Source organism: Anolis carolinensis, chromosome 1 (genome assembly GCF_035594765.1).
Source record: "Anolis carolinensis isolate JA03-04 chromosome 1, rAnoCar3.1.pri, whole genome shotgun sequence".
Classification (NCBI taxonomy): Eukaryota; Metazoa; Chordata; class Lepidosauria; order Squamata; family Dactyloidae; genus Anolis; species Anolis carolinensis.
The window spans coordinates 100,677,583-100,700,252 of NC_085841.1; the positions used below are offsets into that span (position 1 = coordinate 100,677,583).

Genomic DNA, 22,670 nt, shown 5'->3' on the forward strand with positions numbered 1-22,670 from the left:
CCAGGTGGAAGGTGGTCCCAGTCAGGGTTGGCTTGACAGGCCTTCCTCTTGGCATGTTTCTCCCATAAGCCCTCCATTCGTGCCTCTTCGAACTCCGCAGCACTGCTGGTCACAGCTGACCTCCAATTAGAGCGCTCAAGGGCCAGGGCTTCCCAGTTGCCAGTGTCTATGCCACAGTTTTTAAGGTTGGCTTTAAGCCCATCTTTAAATCTCTTTTCCTGCCCACCAACTTTACGTTTCCTATTCTTGAGTTCAGAGTAGAGTAGCTGCTTTGGGAGATGGTGATCGGGCATTCGGACAACGTGGTCAGTCCAGCGGAGTTGATGGCGTAGGAGCATCACTTCAATGCTGGTGGTCTTTGCTTTCTCAAGCACACTGACATTTGTCCGCCTGTCTTCCCAAGAGATTTGCAGGATTTTCTGAGGCAATGCTGATGGAAACGCTCCAGGAGTTGAGTGTGATGTCTATAGACCGTCCATGTTTCGCAGGCATAGAACAGGGTTGGGAGGACAATGGCTTTATAAACAAGCACCTTGGTATCTCTACGGATGTCCAGATCCTCAAACACTCTCTGCTTCATACGTAAAAAAACTGCACTCGTAGAGCTCAGGCGGTGTTGTATTTTAGTGTCGATGTTGACTTTTGTGGAGAGGTGGCTGCCAAGGTAGCAGAAATGGTTAACGTTTTCTAATGTTACACCATTAAGCTGTATTCCTGGCATTGCAGAGGGATTAGCTGGTGCCTGTTGGAAGAGCACTTTTCTCGATGTTCAGTGAGAGACCGAGCTTCTCGTATTCTTCTGCGAAGGTGTTTAGAGTGGCTTGTAGGTCTTCTTCTGAGTGCGCACAGACTACGTTGTCATTGGCATATTGGAGTTCTATAACAGATGTTGTGGTGACCTTGGTTTTGGCTCTCAGTCTGCTGAGGTTAAATAGCTTGCCATCTGTCCGATAGATAATTTCCACACCGGTGGGAATCTTCCCATCAACAAAGTGAAGTATAGCGATGAAGATGGAAAATAAGGTAGGGGCAATAACACATACCTGCTTGACACCTGATTCCACCTTAAATGGGTCACTTTGGGAGCTGTTGCTGTCCAAGACTGTTGCCATCATGTCCTCATGGAGGAGCCGAAGGATGTTCACAAATTTGTCAGGGCACCCGATTTTTTGGAGGATGGTCCAGAGAGCGCTGTGATTCACTGTGTCGAATGCCTTTGCAAGGTCAATGAATGCCATGTACAGAGGTTGGTTTTGTTCCCTGCATTTTTCTTGGAGCTGTCGTGCAGTGAAGATCATGTCCACTGTTCCTCTGGAGGGGCGGAAGCCATTCTGGGAATCTGGGAGGGTGTCTTCTGAAACAGGGAGAAGGCGGTTTGCAAGGATTCTTGCGAGGATTTTCCCAGCTGAGGTTAGAAGGGAGATACCGCGATAGTTCCCACAGTCTGTTCTACCCCCTTTCTTGAAAAGGGTGATGATGGTGGCATCCTTGAAGTTTGCTGGGATTTTCTTGGTCACTCACACTTTTTCAATGAGCTGGTGGAGTTGTTGTATCAGCTCAGGTCCTCCCTCTTTGAAGATTTCAGCAGGGATCCCATCAAGTCCACTGGCTTTGTTGTTTTTTTGTTGGCTGATGGCATTGCTGACTTCTTCCAAACTAGGCAGTGCTGCAAGCTCATCCCTGGTTTGTTGTTGCGGGATTTGTGAGAGAACCTCTTCGGCCACATTGGAGCTGCGATTCAGCAGGTTCTGGTAGTGCTCTTTCCAACGTAGTGCAATTGATGTTTTGTCCTTCAGAAGTTTGGTTCCATCTGATGAGTGTAGAGGCTGTATGCCATGATTTCTTGATCTGTAGATTATCTTTGTGGCTTTGAAAAATACCTGAGCATCCTGGGTGTCTGCAAAGTGTTGGATTTCTTCAGCCTTCTTTGTCCACCAGATGTTCTTGAGTTCTCTGGTCCTTCTTTAGACCTCAGCTTTTGCACTGGCATAGATCTTTTTCTTAGCAGCACAGTTGATGCCTCTCTGCCATGTTTGGAAGGCTTTCCTTTTGTTATCAATTAACTGTTACACTATACACACACACACACATAGTGGTGGTTCAAAAAACAGTATTTATTTGCTCTAAGAATTATGGATACACACACAAACAACACAATCTTATTCATGTCTACAGAAATAAGTGGTGTTGAGTTCCGTGAAACCTATTTTGCAGGAAAGTAGGCTTCATTGAACTCAATGGAATTTGCATCTCAGTTTTGCATAGGATTACAATCTAAAATAGTTTACCATAAAGTATAGACTTTTAAGATGGAAGATGATTTACATAAAGATATGAATTATGTAACCTAGTGAAGAGTATTTTATATTTATTCATTAAGATATCACTTTGTTTCAATCATATTAAACAATCTCTGCAATCTTCTAATTGCAGAAGAGAACTACAAGAAATGTTGAGATTGCAAGAAGAAGAATTGGCTGAAGATAGAGGTAAAGAGTTGTGTTAAAAACTAATGCTGTCTAATTGAGCTCTGTTTGACTCACAGGAACTAGTTGGACAATTGTGCAACATGATGCACAAATAGCAGATTACATTTATTGACCACTTTCTTGTTTTTTTCTGGTGGAAGTCACAAAAGAAATGTTTGCTCTCAATCGGACAATTGTGATGATTGCTTTCTAGATTATGTTCAGCTTGTATTAGTTCAGATTTAGTAATGAAGCAACATTGGTTCATTTTACGAGGATTGTTGTAATAAGAATAAGAATATCACTAGACACAAGTAATCCTCATCCACACTTTTAAAAATTAAAGCACACAATATACAGGAAGATACAGGAAAACTTGAGAAATGTTTTTAAAGCAGAAAAATTCTCATCTCACTGTGGGAAGGAAGGTAAAGTTCATAATATATTACTCTTAACATCTAGTCCAATTCTTATTAAAGCAAAGGATGTTTTGCTCTCTCATGTCACCCACTGACACAGGTGTTGTTTGTTAACTTTACACATTTGAATGATTCACCAAAACATGTATTCTGAAGGAAATGCATTTGCCTTCAGAATATGTAGATTCTTAGATAAACCTACCTTTTGTGGTGTTATTTATTTGCTACATTTATATCCTGCCTTTCTCACCTCAAAAGAGACTCAGAGTGGCTTACAAATTATATGTACATGCAATTTATTATTAGCATAGCACAATATTAGCATTAAGTTACTATACTGTACTATATCACTATACTGTAATATTATTAGTAATATTACATGCAATATATAATATATAATATTATATTGTATTATTAGTAGTACTGTATTACATTATAATATTATTATCAATATTACTAGCTATGCCCGGCCACGCATTGCTGTGGCGAAGTATGGTGGTATGGGTAATAAAGTATTGAGAAATTGGTGGTAGTTAAGGTAAAGGGTTTCCCCTAACATTAAGTTCAGTCATGTCTGGCTTTGAGGGTTGGTGGTCATCTCCATTTCTAAGCGGAAGAGCTGGCGTTGTCCGTAGATTCCTCCAAGGTCATGTGGCATGACTGCATGGAGCACCGTTACCTTCCCGCCGGAGCAGTACCTATTCATCTACTCTCATTTGCATGTTTTTGGAGTTTAGGGTTGGCAGAAGCTGGGGCTAACAGTGGGGGCTCTCTCTGCTGCTCCAATTCAAACCTTTCGGTCCAGAGGTTCAGCAGCTCAGCGCTTTAACACGCTGCACCATCAGGGGATATTATTTCCTAAAGGTTGTGAATATACAATATTTCTGGGGGTTTTTTTTGTCTGTTGGAGGCAAGAATGAATTCTGCAATGGTGTTGTTTGTGATATTTTATGTGCTTCTGCTGTCTGTGGCCCTCAGAAAACAGAGGATTTGCCAGACTTTGGTGATGGGAATACTTTGTTGGGAGGTGTTAGCTGGCCCTGATTGTTTCCTGTATGGAATTCCCCTGTTTTCAGAGTGTTGTTCTTTATTTAGTGTTCTGATTTTAGAGATTGTATTGTTCTGTTTTATTATACCACAGGAATTTTTATATATTCTGATTTTAGTGTTTTTGAATACTTGGAGCCAGATTGTATTCATTTTCATGGTTCACAGCAAAATAATAATAATAATAATAATAATAATAATAATAATAATAATAATAATGATACTTTTTCTGTCAAATTTGTTGTATAACATGATGTTTTTGGTGCTTAATTTATATAATGATTACCTAATTTGATGTTTAATCGGCTTTTCCTGAATCCCTTTTTATTATCCAACATATTCACATCCAACATTCTGCCGGCCTGTTTATGTTGGATAAGTGAGAGTGTACTGTATATAAAATGATGTTCCTTATATAAAACTAGCTGTACCTGGCCATTTGTAATCTTATATTATCTGCTTAGAACTGGATTGTATGAGGCCCCTTCTTCACAGCTGGATAAAATGCACACTGAAGTGGATTATATGGCAATGTGGAGTCAAGATAATGCAGTTCAAAGCAGATAATATAAGATTATAAATGGGTTATATAGCTGTGTGGAAGGACCTTGAGTCTACACTGCCATATAATCCAGTAAAAATCTGATAATCTGTATTTTATAGGCAGTGTGGAAGAGGCCTATATATACAATATATATTATTGTATACTACATTGTATATTATAAAATATATACAGTATATTACATATATATATATATATATATTAACATAGCATGTTACTGGGGGAGTGGCCCCCAACTGATGGCAAAGGAGACAAGATGGAACTGTCTTCCTGGCTCTCCTCTTCGCTCTGGTCTCAGAGCATCTGTTGGTGATGGGAGGGAGGCGCCTCCAGTTGATGGCAAAGGAGACAAGATGGAACTGTCTTTCTGGCTCCCCTCTTCAAACACAATCTTCTAGTTTGTGTGCAATTTCAAAAAATTAATCATCCAGGAAAAACCATGCACCAATCCCTGTTTGATGATATACTGCTTTTTGAGCTATAAAAATATTTTTTTCAATCCTAAATTTTACTTTCATAATCGAGCAATGACTGATGGAACATTTTGGTCAGCTTGACCTATACCTGATGAATTAGCCATTTATATTATATACATCAGAGGTACATAGATTTCAAGTCTTCTCCCAATGTGATACAACTTTCTGGGGAAAAGAATTATGTACATGCTATTCATATTTTTCTCTTAACATAAATATGTGCTTCATTGTTACAGGTAATACGTCTAAATAGGGATCCTGTTTTATGTTGAAAGGCCTGTATTTAGGACCTGAAAAGCTAGACATCCTGTAATCAAATTAAATTGTAAGGAGGAAGAGCAGACACCACCTGTACTTAACAAGACAAATCCCACATTATTTAATGTGCAGCTATGTCCTCACATTGTGTATCAATATTATTGTGTGGAGATGATCCATCTGTGTGAGAGAAGCAGATTCCCTCTATTACTCCTCTTATCTTACAATGGTTTCCAGTCTGTTATCAAAGGTTTCACGTGGTTTGAAGGGTCCTCACAAGCTCAGAGATCCTCCAGGAGCCTCAAACTACTTATGTAGGACTTCAAGTGGATCTTATAAATGCCTGCGTTATGTGTCATCCATCAGAGTATTTTGTGGGTAATCTAGCAAAAAAAATGGAAAGGTTTGATTAGGACTGAAAGAAAACAAAATATTATTTATTTACTTAGGAGGAATCATGGCATCATTTCTTCCACAAATGAATGCCATTACACAAATGTACATGTATTTAGAGGTTACGGATTATAAACTAGAACACTGTAAATTCCAACTGTCCTTGAAAATACCAAACTGAGTTTTGCCACTAAGTGTCATTTTCAGGCCTCGGCAGGCATGTAGTCGGGGGGGGGGGGCTTGAGGGGCTTCAGCCCCGCCCCCCCCCCCGATATTCTCAGGGTGGTCCGCGAGAAGGCCTTACATTTATTATTTAAACTGTTACGTTTATTCATATCATGGTCTGATCATCATGCTCAATATGTCCCATATGCATGGGGGTATTGGGATAACAATACAAAAGGTTTGCTAGGGTAGACCCTCTCCCGCTCAGACTCAGCCCCCCCCCCCCGAACCAAAATCCCAGCCCCTCCCGAAACAAAATCCTGGCTATGGGCCTGGGCCTCGGCAATAGTTTTTGATGATGAGATTAGACTCTCCAGAAGATCCTCCACAGTAACCGAGGAGATTGTGTTTTTTAAAAGGGTGGGTGGGTGGGTATAATTTTAATCTGGACTATAACAGCAGGGGTGGAAAAATGAAACTTCCTATCCAATTGTACACAGAATTTCCTGACTACTATTTACAATTTTTAACAATATTAACCATGTCTGATACATTATAGTTTGTTAGTTTAACCTGGTGTAAATGTGCGCCAAGCAGCCCAGGATCCAGCATGGCTGTGTTTGATCCAGGATCATTGCTTACACAGCCAAAGAGTACAGCCACTCCTTTCACCTTGATGCCAAAACAACTGCTCTTAACTGGACACTGTAGGTGCCCCTGCTGAATGGGGTGCCCACACAACAAATGGGGAGAAAAGAGGAGACCCCTCTTTCTCCTTGATCACAGGGCACCCCATTTTTCTGTCACTGACATCAGTGCCTGTATGATCAGAAAGAAGGAATTGGGATCAGCCCCTTCTGCAAGTGCCCCATTTGCAGTGGCATCATACTTCCCCCTTCCTTGTGATATTGAACAGAGGGAAAGGGCGACGACACCACTGTCACATCTGGATAGCAGATAAGGCCAAATAAGATCTGCTCAAGCTGTCCAAACTGCCCCAAAGTTGCAGGATATTCTGGAGTTTACAGAAAACTCTTGGATTTCCCACAACTTTGCCTAAACTGGGGCAAAATGGGTTTAAATATAAAACCCACAGGATACTCATCATAGGAAGCTGTGCATCATGAAGACATTGTTCCATTCACAGTAAGCCGGACATATTTGATTTGTGTAGACAAGTATGTTGTAATCAACTTTATATCAGCATTCAGAACTTTTTTTTTTTGCAATCTTACTTAAAATAATTCTGTGTTCTTCTGTTATGAACCTGTGTGAAATTGCATCAAACCTGATTATAGACTTCATTTTGTATTTCCTTGTGAATATGTAGAGTCTTTCCTCACAGTATTATATAATATGCAGTCTGAACATCCAAAATAGTTTTCTGATGATACCTTGAATAGCTTGTCTTTTTTTTTTTTTACAGAATCCATAGATCTCCAAGAGCAACCATCTGAGTCGCAATCTAAAATCCAGGATGAGAGTGAACCGCATCAAACAGTAAAAGTGACTGAGTCTGATCACTCTAAAAAGGAAGAAAAGGGTTAGATTTGTGTGGTATAATTTTTTCTGTATCAGAACAAGCTTAGATTTTTGTACTAAACCTACCATGCAAAAGTGAAACTTCGTAAGCCAACTGTCTCCTGCTGTAGCTGACTAGTACAGCAGCACAATATTGTATAACAGCAATTAATAACAGCTTTCCATATGGAGTATTTATGTGTACATAACTAGCCCAGGTCCCTTACTGCCATTCTGCCAAATGTGTCACATAATTTCAAAGGTGCCACAGAGCATATTGGAGTTTCCTTCTCTGGAAATTTTTATTCATAGGCTGGATGGACATCTGTTAGGAGTGCTTTGATTGGGTGTTCTTGTATGGCATTTCAAGGGTTGCCACAAAGAGGAAGGTGCAATGTTCTTTGCTGCCTCAGTGGCTAGAACTAGGTCTAATAGTTTTAATTTATCAGACGGTAGATTTCAATTGAACATTAGAAGGAACCTTTTAATAGTGAGAGTAATTGGGCAGTTGAACCAATTGCCTAGAGCGATAGTGGAGTCCCCTTATTTGGATGTTTTCCCAAAAAACCCCAAAAAACAAAAAACAAAAAACTGGACAGTTGAATGCTGGGAATGCACTGGCTGGAGCTCCTGCATTTAGTGGAGAGTTAAACCTAGTTTCCCATAGGGATCCTATAACCTTTCTCACATTTTTTAGTTTTACATTTTTAGTTTCACTGCAGAGTGGAGAGGGACCAAAACTAAATAATGAACCCCAGTACAGTGCCTAAAACTTGTATATTTCTAGTTCCAGAATCAGAATTATTGGAAGATCAGCGTGAAGCACAAACATCTATGGATTTGAAAGAGCATTCTGGTGAGACTGGTGAGATTTTGCATTTAAATAATAAGTTAGTTTTTATTCACTTGCTCATGAAATGTATTTCACCTCACAAATAATTGTGAACTAGATTTTTTGTTATTTTGCCTGTACACTGCATCTTTGCTCTGGAGCTATTTTAAAATACAGTAATCTTAATCAGGCAGCTAGCATGTTGTAATGATCTGAGTGTTGGATTACAACATGAATCCCCACTTGCTAATAGAAACCTAACAGGTGACCTTCAGCAAATCACACTCTCTCAGCCTTAGAAGAAAGGCAAAGCCTCATTGAATAAATCTTACCAAAAAAACCTCATGGCAGGAATGCCATACATCTGATATTACTTGAAAACACACAACAACAACCACTTCAGTCAAGAGTGAGCGCAGTCACAAGTACAGTCAGGAAAATCTTTCCTTCTGAGTGCTATCAGCTAGCAGTCATAATATTAGGTTCCTATCTAGACAAAATAGTGGCTGTGTGTATGTCACCTCTTGACTTATCAAAATCCCAGGAATTTTTTAGGGTTCTCTTAGGCAACCTTCCTGATGATCACTGGAAATCTCTCATAAGAAAAGCTGGCTTTGCCTTTTTTTTTCACCACACACATCCAGAGAGGATAATAGGGGATAATTTCATGTTCAGAGATGGGAAGGAACTTGAACCTGGCCCACCCCTCAAAATAAGGGCCTTCTTCAAATTCCAAGGTCACACCATCCTATGCTATATGAACAAAGCAAAGAAGCAAAAATAAAAAGACTCACCAGGCTAAGATATAGTGAGGCTTGGACATAGCTTAGTTTGAAGACGTGGCTCCCAATCATTAGTCTTCCTGGTGTTTTGGACTTCAACTACCAAAAATCCCAGCCAGTTTACCAGCTGTTAGGAATTGTTGGAGCTGAAGTCCAAAACACCTGGAGGACCAAAGATTGGGGACCACTAGTTTAAGGAGACATTTAGAATTCCTAGCAGTTCCATGTTCCCATGATGTGGTTGAAACAGTAGCTTTGGAGGCTTTTAAACAGAGGTTGGATGGCCATCTGTCAGGGGTACTTTGATTTTTCTGCATGGCAGGGGGTTGGACTACATGGTCTATGTGGTCTCTTCAAATTCTATGATTCTGTAAGTCACAAGTCAAGCAGGAATAAACTGTTGGAGGTAGCCAGTGCCTTGGAAGGAGAAGTGTTCCACTTGCCCTAATACTTACGTTCTGTGACACACATTTAACATACCTAGAATACAGAATGTTTTTAATGGTTAGCTTCATTTTATTTTCTAGGATAAGAGGTGCATCCTAGAATGCATTACATCTGGAGCAAAACACTGAATTGGTTGCTTATTTTTCAGTACCTCTTGCTTTGTAGCCCATTTTCCTTATGTTCACAGCCAGTTGCGAAAAAGCCGCTGTCAAATAAGCTGCTCTTTTACAAAGTACTTTATCTCATAAAAGTGGCAAACAGATATATATGTCATGAGATACAGTACCTATTACCAATCTGTCACAAAACCATCACCAATTATTGATGGGGGAAAGCCATCAATAACCTTGATCACACTATGATCCCACCACTTACACAGTCCAACTGTGTAATAGTGAAGCAGTATAGCTGCACCTTCATGCAGACATGCAGTAGCTAAGATGACTATTCTGATAATACTACAAACAGACAAAGTAACAGCAGCTGTCTCTAGAATCCCTTATTGACCATGTAGAATCAACAAAATAGAGAGAAATGGGGAAAGACAATTAACCTGTCTCACTTGTTATCCCCAAGATGTTTTCTAAAAAATGTAAGTTTGACCATCAAAACAGAAAACAACAAAAATAGAGGCTATGAAAGTAAATTAAAAACCCAACAATATCTGCATGCATTTTCAAAGACGGTTTGAAGTGGCCTGTAGAAGGCTCAAAATATATTTGTCTGTATATGCAAGGATTACCTGACCTGCTTGTTTTATTTGTCAGCTGTACTGTGAATTTAGAATAAAAATTTGGTGGAATATGTTGAACTACTCTTCTTTTTTGTGGTATAGGAACCTATCTTTATTCTTTCCATGTTATCTCTACCTTTGGTTACCAAATTTTCTGGTAAAGTAGTAATGGCCAGGAACGCAGCTACTTTGTTAATTGCAGTATACCTGTATTCTGACATCTTATTCCTCTATAAATACAGAGTAGGGAAGCTTTAGACCTGTAATTGCCATCAGCCCCACAGAGCCTGGTCAATGGTTGGAGATTATTAGAGCTGTAGCTTGAAGCAACTGGAGGAGTAAATGTTCTGCATATAAAATGTATCAAAAGAATAATTGTTTTTGTCTTCTCACAGAATCAACAGAACACATTGAAAGTGACAAAAAGTCTGAATCACTGGATTTAAAACCAAAAAGCACTGCATCTGAATTAGGTTAAATTTAAATTTTTCCCCTTTACTCCTTGCATTCACCAGTTCTTCCATTATATTTAACTATCCAATGGCATATAGCTCTTTTAAAATTATAATTACCAAAATTCTTTTCTTTATATGATAAAAACCCACGTTTACACTTGGCCTGCTATGTAATTAACTAACTGCATTCAAAATTAATGAAGTTACAGGAGCTTCATTGTTCTCTCCCTCCCCTCAAAAGTATTCGTGTATCACAGAATCCTGGCTATTGAAAAATGTAATCTATATATATAAAAGAGTGATGGCATCAGGGCAGCGGACAAAACAACAAAACTACAGGCCCCCCAACCTCGAAATTTGACAACACAACCCATCATTCACGGCTCTAGGTTGATACAACAAAAAGAAAAGAAAAATAAAGTCCTAATTACAGGGAGAGGAATAATAGTTTTTATCCAATTGCTGCCAGTTTGAAGGCTAAGCTCCGCCCACTTGGTCTCCTAGCAACCTACTCAGCCCAGGGGACAGGCACAGTTAGGCCTCACTTAGGCCTCTTCCACAGATTATCAGATTTTAACTGGATTATATGGCAGCGTAGACTCAAGGCCCTTCCACACAGCTATATAACCCATTTAGAATCTTATATTATCTGCTTTGAACTGGATTGTCTTGACTCCACACTGCCATATAATCCACTTCAGTGTGCATACTAAACATAAAGACAACCATACAACAGACATTCAATACCACCACTACCTCAACAATTTCTCACCAACACCACCAGACAACGCCACAGCAATGCGTGGCCGGGCACAGCTAGTTCTAATATAGAAAGAAAAAGAAATCATATACGAGGGCTATCCAGAAAGTAGGCTACGTTTTGGATTTTAAAAAGGACAAAGTATAGGATAAATCATTTACCATATGCAGCTGAAAGACACATCCCAAAACTACAATCTCATGTAATCCCCATTTAAATTTAGCCACGTTTCTTATAGATAAATGAGTTTGAAAAGTACTGCACCAGTAAATTCCCCGCTGGTGCCATCAGCTCTTCCCCCTTCTCCCTTCCTGCAGCGTAGCCAAAACGCTGCGCTGCCAGCCACGCCCCCATTGTTGGAAACGGAGGAGAGAGGCAGCAAATTTACTGGTGCAGTACTTTTTAAACTCATTTATCTATAAGAAACATGGCTAAATTTAAATGGGGATTACATGAGATTGTAGTTTTGGGATGTGTCTTTCAGGCTGCATATGGTAAATGATTTATCCTATACTTTGTCCTTTTTAAAATCCAAAACGTAGCCTACTTTCTGGATAGCCCTCGTAATTACATTTAAAAAGACAATTCATTTGAAGAAAACACCAGTAATAGTCAGCTATTGTGCTGTTACAAGTGAGACTGTTCCAAAACATTGTTGAATGGAATACTCCTCTTAGCTATTTGAGACAATTAATGGTGTCCTCCTCCAGGATAATTCATTTCCAGCCTCCAGCCCCCAATTTTTAATTGTTATTTTTTCTTATCACAATTATTAATCTTTGGCTACTGAGTGAATCAGTCTTCACTGAGCTTTTTGTGGGGATAGTGGTGTAGTAAGATGCCATCCTTTCCTTTCTGTCACAGAGCAATGTCAATTATGCAAAACTGGACATAGAACTTAGTAGATGCTCACACCAGTTGTCAAAAGTCAGACGCCAATTAGAGAGCAAAATAGAGTTTATTAAAGCAACAGTCCAAAAAATAGCTCAACAAACTAAAAAGACTTAAAACACGTAACTTTCAGTGTTATTAAGTAGAACAAGCGGGTAAAACCCCAAAAAACAAGAACTGGCAAATAATCCGGATTAGCCAGAGATATAATCAGAATTAAATTTAAAGTTCTTGAACTTGACCCAAAAGTTCACAATGGGCTGAAAAACGGAGGCATGAACTAAAGCAAGTAGTATTGAAGCCCACAAACCTTTCCCAAAACTCAAAAGTACAAATAGGAGTTCAAAACAAACAAACGCCCAAACTGAGCTAGGGAACTCCCAGTTGAGAGCAGCAAAGCCAGTGAAACAGCGAGACGCTGGCGAGTTCGCAGCAACCGCTGCTGGAACATACACCAAACCAAGAGTTAAAGGAGCAGAGCGGGAAAGCGTCGTCAAGCCGGTCCGAAGTCGGGATAAGCAGACAGTGTCAGTATCAGGAGTGAAGGTAGTAGTCAGCAACAGCAGACAGCTACGGAATAGAGAACGACGGCAAGCCACAGATTGAGAGTGAAGAACAAAGCCGAGTCAAGTTCCAGTCCAAGGTCCAAGGTCCGAGAGGTTGAAGTCATCCAAGAAGGTCACAACATGAAATGGCACAGAGAGCCAAAGCAACGAGGGCGAACAGCAGCTAATACAAAATAGTAATAACAGTGCAGTCCAGGAAAACACACACAATTCCAGCCCTCCGTTGCAGAATAACCCAGATTAAACTTACATCCGTTGCAAAGTCCCAGTCCAGTCTTCAGTAACACACACAGGAAACCCAATGGCGCCCAGCAACACCTTGCCACACGCAAGGTATAATGGCCAAACAACCCCAATATATCCAGGTCTCCCTGGGCTTCCAAACTATCCACGCCCAAAGAGCAGGTGTCTCAACTTCTTAGTCTGAATCAGAACTCCACACAGCCAATGCCCTTGGGTCAGGTGTTCCTCATCAGAGTCCCAGTCATCCTGCCCATGCCCAACTCTATCCACACCTGTGGACCCCCTCTCACTCCTCCAAGCAGACCAAGTGGGATCTGCTTCTGAAGACACCCAAGCTTCCCCAGCATCAGCAGTATCCATGGGGCCCAGTCCATGCCCAATTCCTCCATTAACACCTGTTCCCCAGCATCCATTTCCACCTCAGGATCCCCACATGAATCCTCCTCAGAAGACTCCCCATCAGTCTCCCTGACCCTTTTCCTAACCAAATCCTCCAACGAGCCCTCCTCTCGAGGGTTTTTCCTTCCTCTCCTGATCCCACCACTATCATTCACAGTCTCCGAAGGCTCATTCACAACACCAGTTCTCTAAGACATGAGCTACAGTGAGCCTTGTCATGTACACTTTTAGCACTATCCTTGTGTCAAAAATTATATAGTAACAGTTTATATAAAGCACAATCTCAGTGAGAGACTGGAGGACCCTCCACTTTGGGTGCATATAAACTGCAGAATTAATGCAGTTTAACACCACTTTAACTGCTATGGACCAATGCTGTGGAATCCTGTAGTTTTACAATGTCTTTAGTCTTCTCTGCTAAAGAATTCTGGGACCTCCCTAAATTCCAAATCCCAGGTTTCCATAGCATTGTGCTATGGTTGTTAAATTGGTGTCAAACTGTATTAATTCTAAAGTGTAGATGCACCCTTTATCTTGTTAGCTTACTAAAAGTCAGGTCTCGTCTTCTCTCTAGTGTATCTTACAATGCTTAGAACGTAGAGAATGTGCAGCCTTTGGGGTAACATTTTGAGGCCCTACCCCCCCCTCCAATTTTTTCAGAATCCTCAATTTTTATGGGTTATTTTCACCCCCAAATTGCTTTTAAAACATTGCAAAACACAGCAGTATGGCCCCCACAACACAGAAGCCCTTCATACCTGGAAAGGCCATCCCAATGCTCAATAATTGTGACACCAATCCTAGTCACGTGAAGTGTGCCATTGTGACCTTTGAGAAGTGGGGAAGGGTGAAAAATGTTCCCACAGCTGCCCAACCCTGTTCTAGAATATATGCAAAGATGTGTGCAGATCCATAAAGAGAAATTTGTTTTCTTCACCACAACTCTCCCAATTGCAATTTATGGAATGTTACTGTGGAAAGCAAATTTTGAGGCTCTGACAGTGCCTGAACTCATACAATGCATACAGTTTTAAATGGTTTTCTGAAATAAAATTTTATTTGTACAGGAGTCAAACTTCCTGAATATCCTGAAGATGGTTTCCCAGATGTGCCAGAAATGGAACCACTTAAAAAGCAGATCCTTCAGTTTGTGCAAAATTGGCACAAAATTGAGGCAGCAGCTGGAGAGTCAGTCTTGGTTCAGACTTATGAATTAGAAATGGAAGGACAAACTCCAGAGATGCTACTTCAACAGAGTACTTCAGCTATGGAAAGTAAGCAATTCCATTATTTTAGATTCCTTCTGAATCAAGAAACTTTGATGGTAGAAACTGTTTTCAAAAATCTAGAAATGCAGGCTATAGTAAGCTGAAAAAATGGAAATGTTTGATAGACTTAATAAAGTTATTTTTCTTTAAAAGTAAGTGCAAAAAGATTGTTTTCTACATGAGACCAAAACCAGTAGATTTTTTATGCAGCATGCACTGTACATGCTCCATACCCACCAAATGGACAATAGAATAGAATGGAAAAGTAAACATATTCCTTATGTGTGTGCATGCATGCAAATGAAGAATCTTCTTGAGTCACACACACACACACACACACACACACACACACACACACACACACATATATATATATATATATATATATATATATATATATATATATATATTTGAGGCTTTGACTCAGTGCCAGTATGTTGGCTTAGACATCCTCTCTACCTGGTCCACTAAATTATCATTGCCACAGTGGACCCTACTGAAATCAAGGTCTGAGTCTGGAGAAGGAGTTCCCCGTCACTCTTCATTAATTTTTGCCATTATTCTGCCTAAGTTTGGGAGTAACTCCCCTTAAAATGACTAAGATGCACACACATCATATGGAAACCAATTACCATTCCTAAGGGTGAGAGAAACATTGTGCTTCTGCAACTACTGGCAGCAAAGGTGGTCCCTAGTAGATTGCATGGGAGGGAATGTAACCTCGAGCTTAACCTTCCAAGCAGTAGGCTACTGCTACATGTAGCAACAATGAATCAACATTTCATCACTCTTTGTGCCACACTCATTGAGTTGTCATCCAGAAATGCCAATGTTATTATTCTCGGAATGTGAGTATATCTATGCTTCTTTGTGTAAAGTCTGACATTTACTGGCCAATTACACCTATTCATCTCAGAAGTATGCATGCGTGTGTGTGCGTATACACACACACACACACACAGATTCCATTCTATGTGGAATCTGAGTCAATAATTTATTTCAGTACAATATAATATCCCATCTTTTTTAAAAAATGTGTCACAATTAATTTCTGGTCTTAATTGTGTAGATATTTACTTTTTAAAAGAAATGCGAGGGGAAGTACTAAAGGTTTTAAGTTGAAAATCTCCAACAGAACCTTTCAAGTATCATGGCTGGGAATTATGTCCTGAAGATGATGATGAAGAACAAGAAGATTTACAGGCTGAAGCAGATGCATTGGCAGAGGAAGAGGAGGAGGAAGATGAGGATGAGGATGAGGATGAGGATGAAGAAGAGGAAGAAGTAAACAGTGTTCTAAATTTGAGACATTGTTTATAGCGGTAACTTTAAAAATATATTCTCCAACCTAGGGTTCTGTGCTGCAGTGTACAGTGTGCCCTTTGTTTTTGTCATATAGATGAGCAGAGTAATTGGATTTGAAGTTTAAATATTTAGAATTCTCAGCTAGAGAGCTCTAGTGCTTCACCAGACTACATGTCCCAGGATTCAATAGCATGCAGCCATGATAATTAAAGTGGAATCACAGTGCTGTATTTTTGTAGTGTGAAAAGATCCTAGCGTGCACACCAACCGTAGCCCACATTTGCTGAGTACAACGTTTGCTCATCCGAACCATTTTTATCTCTTGCTTTAACAATGTTGTACCTCGCCTTGAGGGAGGTGAGTAAAATTGTTGTTGTTGTTGTTGTGGTTGTGGTTAGAATTTGTCAAATGCACTGGGGAATGCTAGAATGACTGGCTACTTTATGTTTGCCATCTGCTGAGAGCCAACAGTTGGACTGCCTAATCAGACAAGTCAGACCAGCATAAGAAGAAGGAAGAGTGTTTGCCTGGCTCATTTGAGGCATTCTCTACCATGACCCCTTCTCCTCCCTGCTTGCCTGTTATCAGTATTATCAGAACTGACAATATTGATCACATCATAGATGAAAACCACCTTAAATGCAACAGTGGATATTCAGCCTTTTGTTATTTGGGTTCTCCAAAACAGGGTCAATGGACCAGAAAAATAGATTCATTATAGTAACACTCAATGACTTATCTAAAATATTTTGCTTTTGTAAGGATGAAGAAAAAATGGCAATGAGAAAGAGACATATGGGCGATGCAAAGCACTTTTGTCCAGTGGTTCTGAAGGAAAATTTTATCCTATATCCAGGACTAACTGAAAATGCAGCTAAATATCGAGAAAAGTACTATTATTTTGCAACTCCAGAAAACAGAGATAAGTTTTTGGAAAAACCTGAAGAATATGTGTCTTGCAATGAACCACTGAAAGTATGCAACATTTTAAAACTATTTCATATGTCTATATTATATGAATATTAATACTGACTATAGTTCAGATGTTATTTGAGCTGAATTTGTATTGTTGTGTAAAGCCCACCGCCAAGTATATATCAACCAAGAGAACACATTGTTGGGCTCAGCAGGTGATGGGCTGTCAATCATTTTATCCAATTCCAAACCTTGGAGCAAGTTCCTTTAACTGAATAGCTCATGATGGATATATATAGTGAAAGGAACAAGAACAAAATGCAGCTGCCCGGCTCTTTGCGGGAGTCCCGATGAGATGCCACATAGCACCGGATCACTTTCAAAGTGATGGTACTTACCTTTAAGGCCTTACATGGTCTAGGGCCGATGTACCTGAGGGACCGCCTCACCCCCTACAAACCCCAGAGATCCCTCCGTTCTGAGGACCAAGTTTTAAGAAGTCTCCAGTTTTAAGACCTTGCGTCTAACAGCAACTAGACGCAGAGCCTTTTCAGCAGTGGCGCCATCATTCTGGAACACTCTGCCACCTGAAGTTCGTGCCTTACGGGACTTATCAGCCTTTCGCAGGGCATGTAAGACACACCTGTTTTGGCAGGCTTTTGATTTCTGTTATTGATGTTTTTAAAAGATGCTTTTAGGATGTTTGAAAGATGTTTTAAAGATGTTTTTAAATTGTTAGATTTTAGCTTGTTCTTGTAAGCCGCCCCGAGCCCTAGGGGAGTGGCAGTATATAAGTTTGAATAATAAATAAATAAACATAAACTTATTTTTGGCCAAACAGCACTAAAGTCTATATTATGGAGTGATTGTCAAAAAGTACTGAGAAGTCCATGGCCCTGTATGCACACAACAGTTTATTCCTAGTATTTATAGCCATTGGGCCAATGAGAACTTAGCACTATGTAGTAGTCACAGGATCAAGATCAATATTCCCTCTCCCATGAGCCAGAATCATAAAATCATAGAGTTGGAAGAGACCTCACGGGCCTTCCAGTCCAACCCCCTGCCGAGAAGCAGGAAATCGCATTCAAAGCATCCCCAACAGATGGCCATCCAGCTTCTGCTTAAAAGCCTCCAAGGAAGGAGCCTCCACCACACTCCAGGGCGGAGAGTTCCAGTGCTGAACAGCTCTCACAGTGAGGAAGTTCTTCCTAGTGCCGGACTGGATGGGGGAGAACAGATTGAAATTGAATCCAGACAAGACAGAGGTCCTCCTGGTCAGTCGTAGGGCTGAACAGGGAATAGGGTTACAGCCTGTGTTGGATGGGGTCGCACTCCCCCTGAAGACACAGGTTCGCAGTCTGGGGGTTCTCCTGGACTCATCGCTGAGCCTGGAGCCCCAGGTTTCGGCAGTGGCCAGGGGAGCATTTGCACAGCTAAGACTTATGAGCCAGCTGCGCCTGTTCCTTGGGAGGTCTGACTTGGCCACGATGGTCCACGCTCTGGTTACATCCTGTTTGGACTACTGCAATGCCCTCTACGTGGGGTTGCCTTTGAAGACAGCCTGGAAGCTCCAATTAGTACAATGTGTGGCAGCCAGATTAATAACTGGAGCAATTTACAGGGAGAGTACCACCCCCTTGTTAAGCCAGCTCCACTGGCTGCCGATATGCTACCGAGCCCAATTCAAAGTGCTGGTTTTGACCTATAAAGCCCTAAACGGTTCCGGCCCAATCTACTTGTCCGAACATATCTCCTCCTATGAGCCAGCAAGATCCCTGAGATCATCTAGAGAGGCCCTGCTCTCGGTCCCACCTGCCTCGGAGGCGCAGCTGGTGGGAACGAGGGACAGGGCCTTCTCGGTGGTGGCTCCCCAGCTATGGAACACCCTCCCAAGAGAGATGCGTCTAATGCCAACCCTGTTGGGCTTCAGAAAAGCTCTAAAAACATGGCTGTGTGCCCAGGGTTTTAATCAATAAATGGTGAAGATGACACAGACTGAACTATGGACAAAGCATGAGGAAGAACGGATCTGATTTTATGTTTGAAATGTATATTTTTAATTCATAATGTATTTTAATAGTTTTAACTGGTTTATGTGTTATTTTATATTGATTTGTATGGGCATCTAATTGTTGCCACTGTTGTAAGCCGCCCTGAGTCCCTTCGGGTAAGAAGGGCGGGATATAAATGTGAGAAATAAAAATATAAATGTGAGAAATAATAATGTTCAGGTGGAATCTCCTTTCCTGTAGTTTGAAGCCATTGTTCAGCATCCTAGTCTCCAAGGCAGCAGAAAACAAGCTTGCTCCCTCCTTCCTATGACTTGGTTTTGAGACCAATCTCCCAGACTATTTAGTTCACCTGGCTATATCCCAGTCCTGTATTAGTTCAATTGTAAAATAAGCATTCCGTTAAAACAGAAGTGGGAAACTTATGGCATTCTGGATGTTTTCAGATTCTAATCCCCATCATGACCAGTGATTGGGGTAGTGAGAAAAATAAAAACTGTACTCCAAACATGAAATGATGTATGTATTTCTGTGTATTTATAGTGGTTCTCAAAAGTGTTTTGGCCTACAACTCGCAGAAATCCCAGCCAGTTAACCAGCTGTTAGGATTTTTGGGAGTTGAAGGCCAAAACATTTGGGGACTCACAGGTTGAGAACCACTGTCTTAGACTGATATATTTTCTTATTTACACTTTATTTACTAAGATATCGGTGTAGGGATGTATTGAATAAAGGAGTGTTTTAATAGTGTTTTTTAAATATCTTTAGTGACTTTATGAAATTTTCTCTTTCTAATTCTTGATGTATATATTTTTGCTATCAATACTTAGTGTACACTGTCATCTTACAGTATACTTTTCAGACATCTGCTGAGTATTCTCATGTAACATTCAGTAGAACCCTGCAGTCTTATAATGTTAATTATTATCCTGTGATGTTTTGTTTTTTTAGGCTCCCCCTATACGGATATTACTTTTAGGGACACATGGAGTAGGAAAAACGGTCTGTGCTCGTTGGTTAGCAGACAAGCTAGGCATTTTTCACATTCAATTTGAAGAACGGTTACAGGAATTGATCATGCTCAAAACAGGACACAGAGTTGGACCAGAAGATGAAGATGAAGATGAAGATGAGGAAGAGGTCTCACCAGCAATGCAGGAAATGGTAGGGTCTGCTCCAGCAGGTCCAGGCAGTGCAACTGAAGTTGAGAGTGAAGAAGACAGTAAACGAATCCAAGAGGTAACGTAACGCCATATCTCAATAGTTTCCAATGAAAAGGAAAGATATTAAATGGCCAGTTTACATAATATAGTGGTTTCTGGTTACAGAAACAAAGCAGCAACTTTGATCAATAGCTGTAAGATAGCATGGCGTTCTTTTGACAGTCTTTCTTGCTTGTTGAACTGGTATCTTTGCAAGGATTCGCACACCTGAAGTCACATTTGCTTTTTTATAGTTTTAGAAGCTGTTTTACCGATTCTCTATACTTTTTCTGATCTGGTCTTGGCTTATTCTATTCTGGCTTGACATACTTTATAAACATAGGCATGTTTTCTTTTTACCTGCTTCCTGTGAATCTAATCTTGTTTTCCGTTTACGTCCTGCATATTACGTATGTTATATCAACAGTGTTACAGAGCTTCTTGTACCTTGAGTCACTGTTCTATGGGTGTGTATGTTTTTTAATTGGCAGGAGGGATCTCAGACAAAGGTATATTATTTATAGATATAAATATAGGTATATTAGAGTATATATTCAACATTACCCGGGTGTCCGGGGGGCCGCTGCCTTCCTGCTTTTTCAGCTCTGAGAAGGCCTACCTTACAAAGTCTCCATGGCAATGTGGGTTAAACCCTTGTGCCAGCTGAACTGCTAACCTGAAGGTTGGTGGTTCGAATTTGCAAGACGGGTGAGCTCCTATCTGTCAGCCCCAGCTTCCCATGTGGGGACATGAGAAAAGCCTCCCACAGGATGGTAACACATCCAGTCTTCCCTTGGGAAATGTCTTTATAGATGGCCGATTCTCTCACACCAGAAGCGACTTGCAGTATGTTCTCAATTTGCTTTTACATGATAAAAAATGGTCTGGCAATAGTGGGCAGGTTCTCTTTGTGCCTCTTTCTTTCTTTCCTCTGTTTCCCTCATACGCTTCCCCTTTTCTTTTTTCTTTCTTTCTCTTCCTTCCTTCCCTCCATAGTCCCTTCTTTCTTTCCTTCATTTCTCTTCCCTTCTTTCTCTTTCTTGCCTCCCCTCCCCTCATGCCATTGTATATAACATGAATTTTGATATCTATGGTAGTGTCCTGGAACCTATCTGAGTGGATATCAAGGGCTCCACTGTATATAATTCTTACAGAACAAGAATTAAAAGAAATACAAGCATGTTATTGTTAGAAAAAGGCACTAAGTAACGAAAACAAATTGTGTATAATCCTTTAGTTCTAAATATTGTTATTTGCAAAACAAAACTGAGAACTGATTTGGATTTGGGATCATTTTTAGCTGAAAGAAATGCAATTAACAGATGAGGAAGAAGCAATCAAGGCAAACATAACTGAGAATGAGCCCATGCCCATGGAGGTTCTTGACAATATTCTTCCTGAATGGTGGATGAAAGAGCCGTTTCGGTAACTACTGTGATCTCATTCATTTTCTTGTTGCTCATATAGCTCTTAGACAGCAAGCTTATAAACACTTATGGGAGCTAGTCCCCTGAGACTCAATGGGATTTAATTGAGTAGGTATGCCCAGGAAGGCATGAGGGTCACAAATCCATTGTGTCATATGGGACACTTCTTCCACCTCAGTCTCCCTTCCTAATTTTATAATTAAGTGACTGAAATATGTCTAATAATTAAATACAATTTCAAATATTACCTTGCCCAATTGTTCACTTTCCTGCTTTGACAGTAACCGTATCCTCATCTTTATCTGGGCTTATAAAATACAGCCTCAATTGCCCTCAATGTTTTTACATAGTTTTCTCTGCTTGCAATGTAAAAAAGTGGGCAGAAGCCCCATAGGGTTTTGCTGCTAGATCTCTGAATAATTTTCAATAGACTGATGTGTATTTGCATTTCCCATGATTTAATGAGAAAGCAACAAAATTACTCCTGCTCTCTAAATTACACTATTAAAATTTAAAAAGCTAAGAGAGTTATCAAACAGCAGCAGGCTGCCCGATCCACAGATCCAGGACCCATGCAGGACTGCCAACCCTGATTCTGTTCTGTAAGCAATAAACAAGTTGTGGCCATTTGTTATCCCAACACAGTGTGTGTCTTTTAGTTGGGTTTGTTGGCTGGCGGGAGGCTTTAGTCGCTCATGCCCACACAACAAATGTCTTTCCTTCACCCAGCTGTGCCTACTCTTTTCTTGTTGAGAATTATTATATATTTTTCGAATATTGTTTTTCATTTAGATCTACAGGGTTTGTACTGGATGGTTTCCCCCGAACTGGAGAGGAGACCCAATACTTAGCAGAGCGAATGCTTTGTCCTGATGTTGCAGTCTTTCTTGAAGCTGATGAAGATGATGTTATTGACCGAGTTCTTCCCATAAGGGTGCAAAAATGGCATGAGAAACAAAATAAGAAAATGGAGAAGAAGCAGCAAGCCAAAGAACTGAAGGAAAAAATCAGAGTAATTATTATTATTATGATTATTAAGATGTCTCCCGCCCCACCCCCCACCCCCCCAAAAAAACTGTATGAACAGTAGTATGGAAAAAAATCTAAATCAAGACCAAAAGCTA

The 22,670-nt window shown here is 40.4% G+C and overlaps 1 protein-coding gene and 1 long non-coding RNA gene across 6 annotated transcripts in view; one reads left to right on the forward strand and one right to left on the reverse strand.

Annotated features, from left to right (window-relative positions):
• The window catches only part of ak9 (adenylate kinase 9), an 84,044-nt gene that overhangs the window by 37,275 nt on the left and 24,099 nt on the right, over positions 1–22,670 (forward strand). Inside the window, exons 19-28 of one of the 5 annotated variants that reach the window (XM_062968997.1) lie at positions 2,434–2,489; positions 7,215–7,331; positions 8,097–8,174; positions 10,499–10,576; positions 14,485–14,691; positions 15,821–15,969; positions 16,753–16,965; positions 19,869–20,156; positions 21,420–21,544; positions 22,339–22,558. In XM_062968997.1, the coding sequence (XP_062825067.1) occupies positions 2,434–2,489; positions 7,215–7,331; positions 8,097–8,174; positions 10,499–10,576; positions 14,485–14,691; positions 15,821–15,969; positions 16,753–16,965; positions 19,869–20,156; positions 21,420–21,544; positions 22,339–22,558 (1,531 nt within the window). Of the gene's footprint in view, positions 1–2,433; positions 2,490–7,214; positions 7,332–8,096; positions 8,175–10,498; positions 10,577–14,484; positions 14,692–15,820; positions 16,008–16,752; positions 16,966–19,868; positions 20,157–21,419; positions 21,545–22,338; positions 22,559–22,670 lie in introns of those variants that run through there. The other 4 variants (XM_062968998.1, XM_062969000.1, XM_062968999.1 and 1 more) reach the window with 4 other exon arrangements.
• Positions 4,940–9,022, reverse strand: LOC134295693 (uncharacterized). The gene is made up of 3 exons (XR_010002326.1): positions 8,936–9,022; positions 7,183–7,313; positions 4,940–5,613 (listed from the first exon to the last, which is right to left on the reverse strand). It is a non-coding gene; the product is annotated as an uncharacterized LOC134295693 (long non-coding RNA).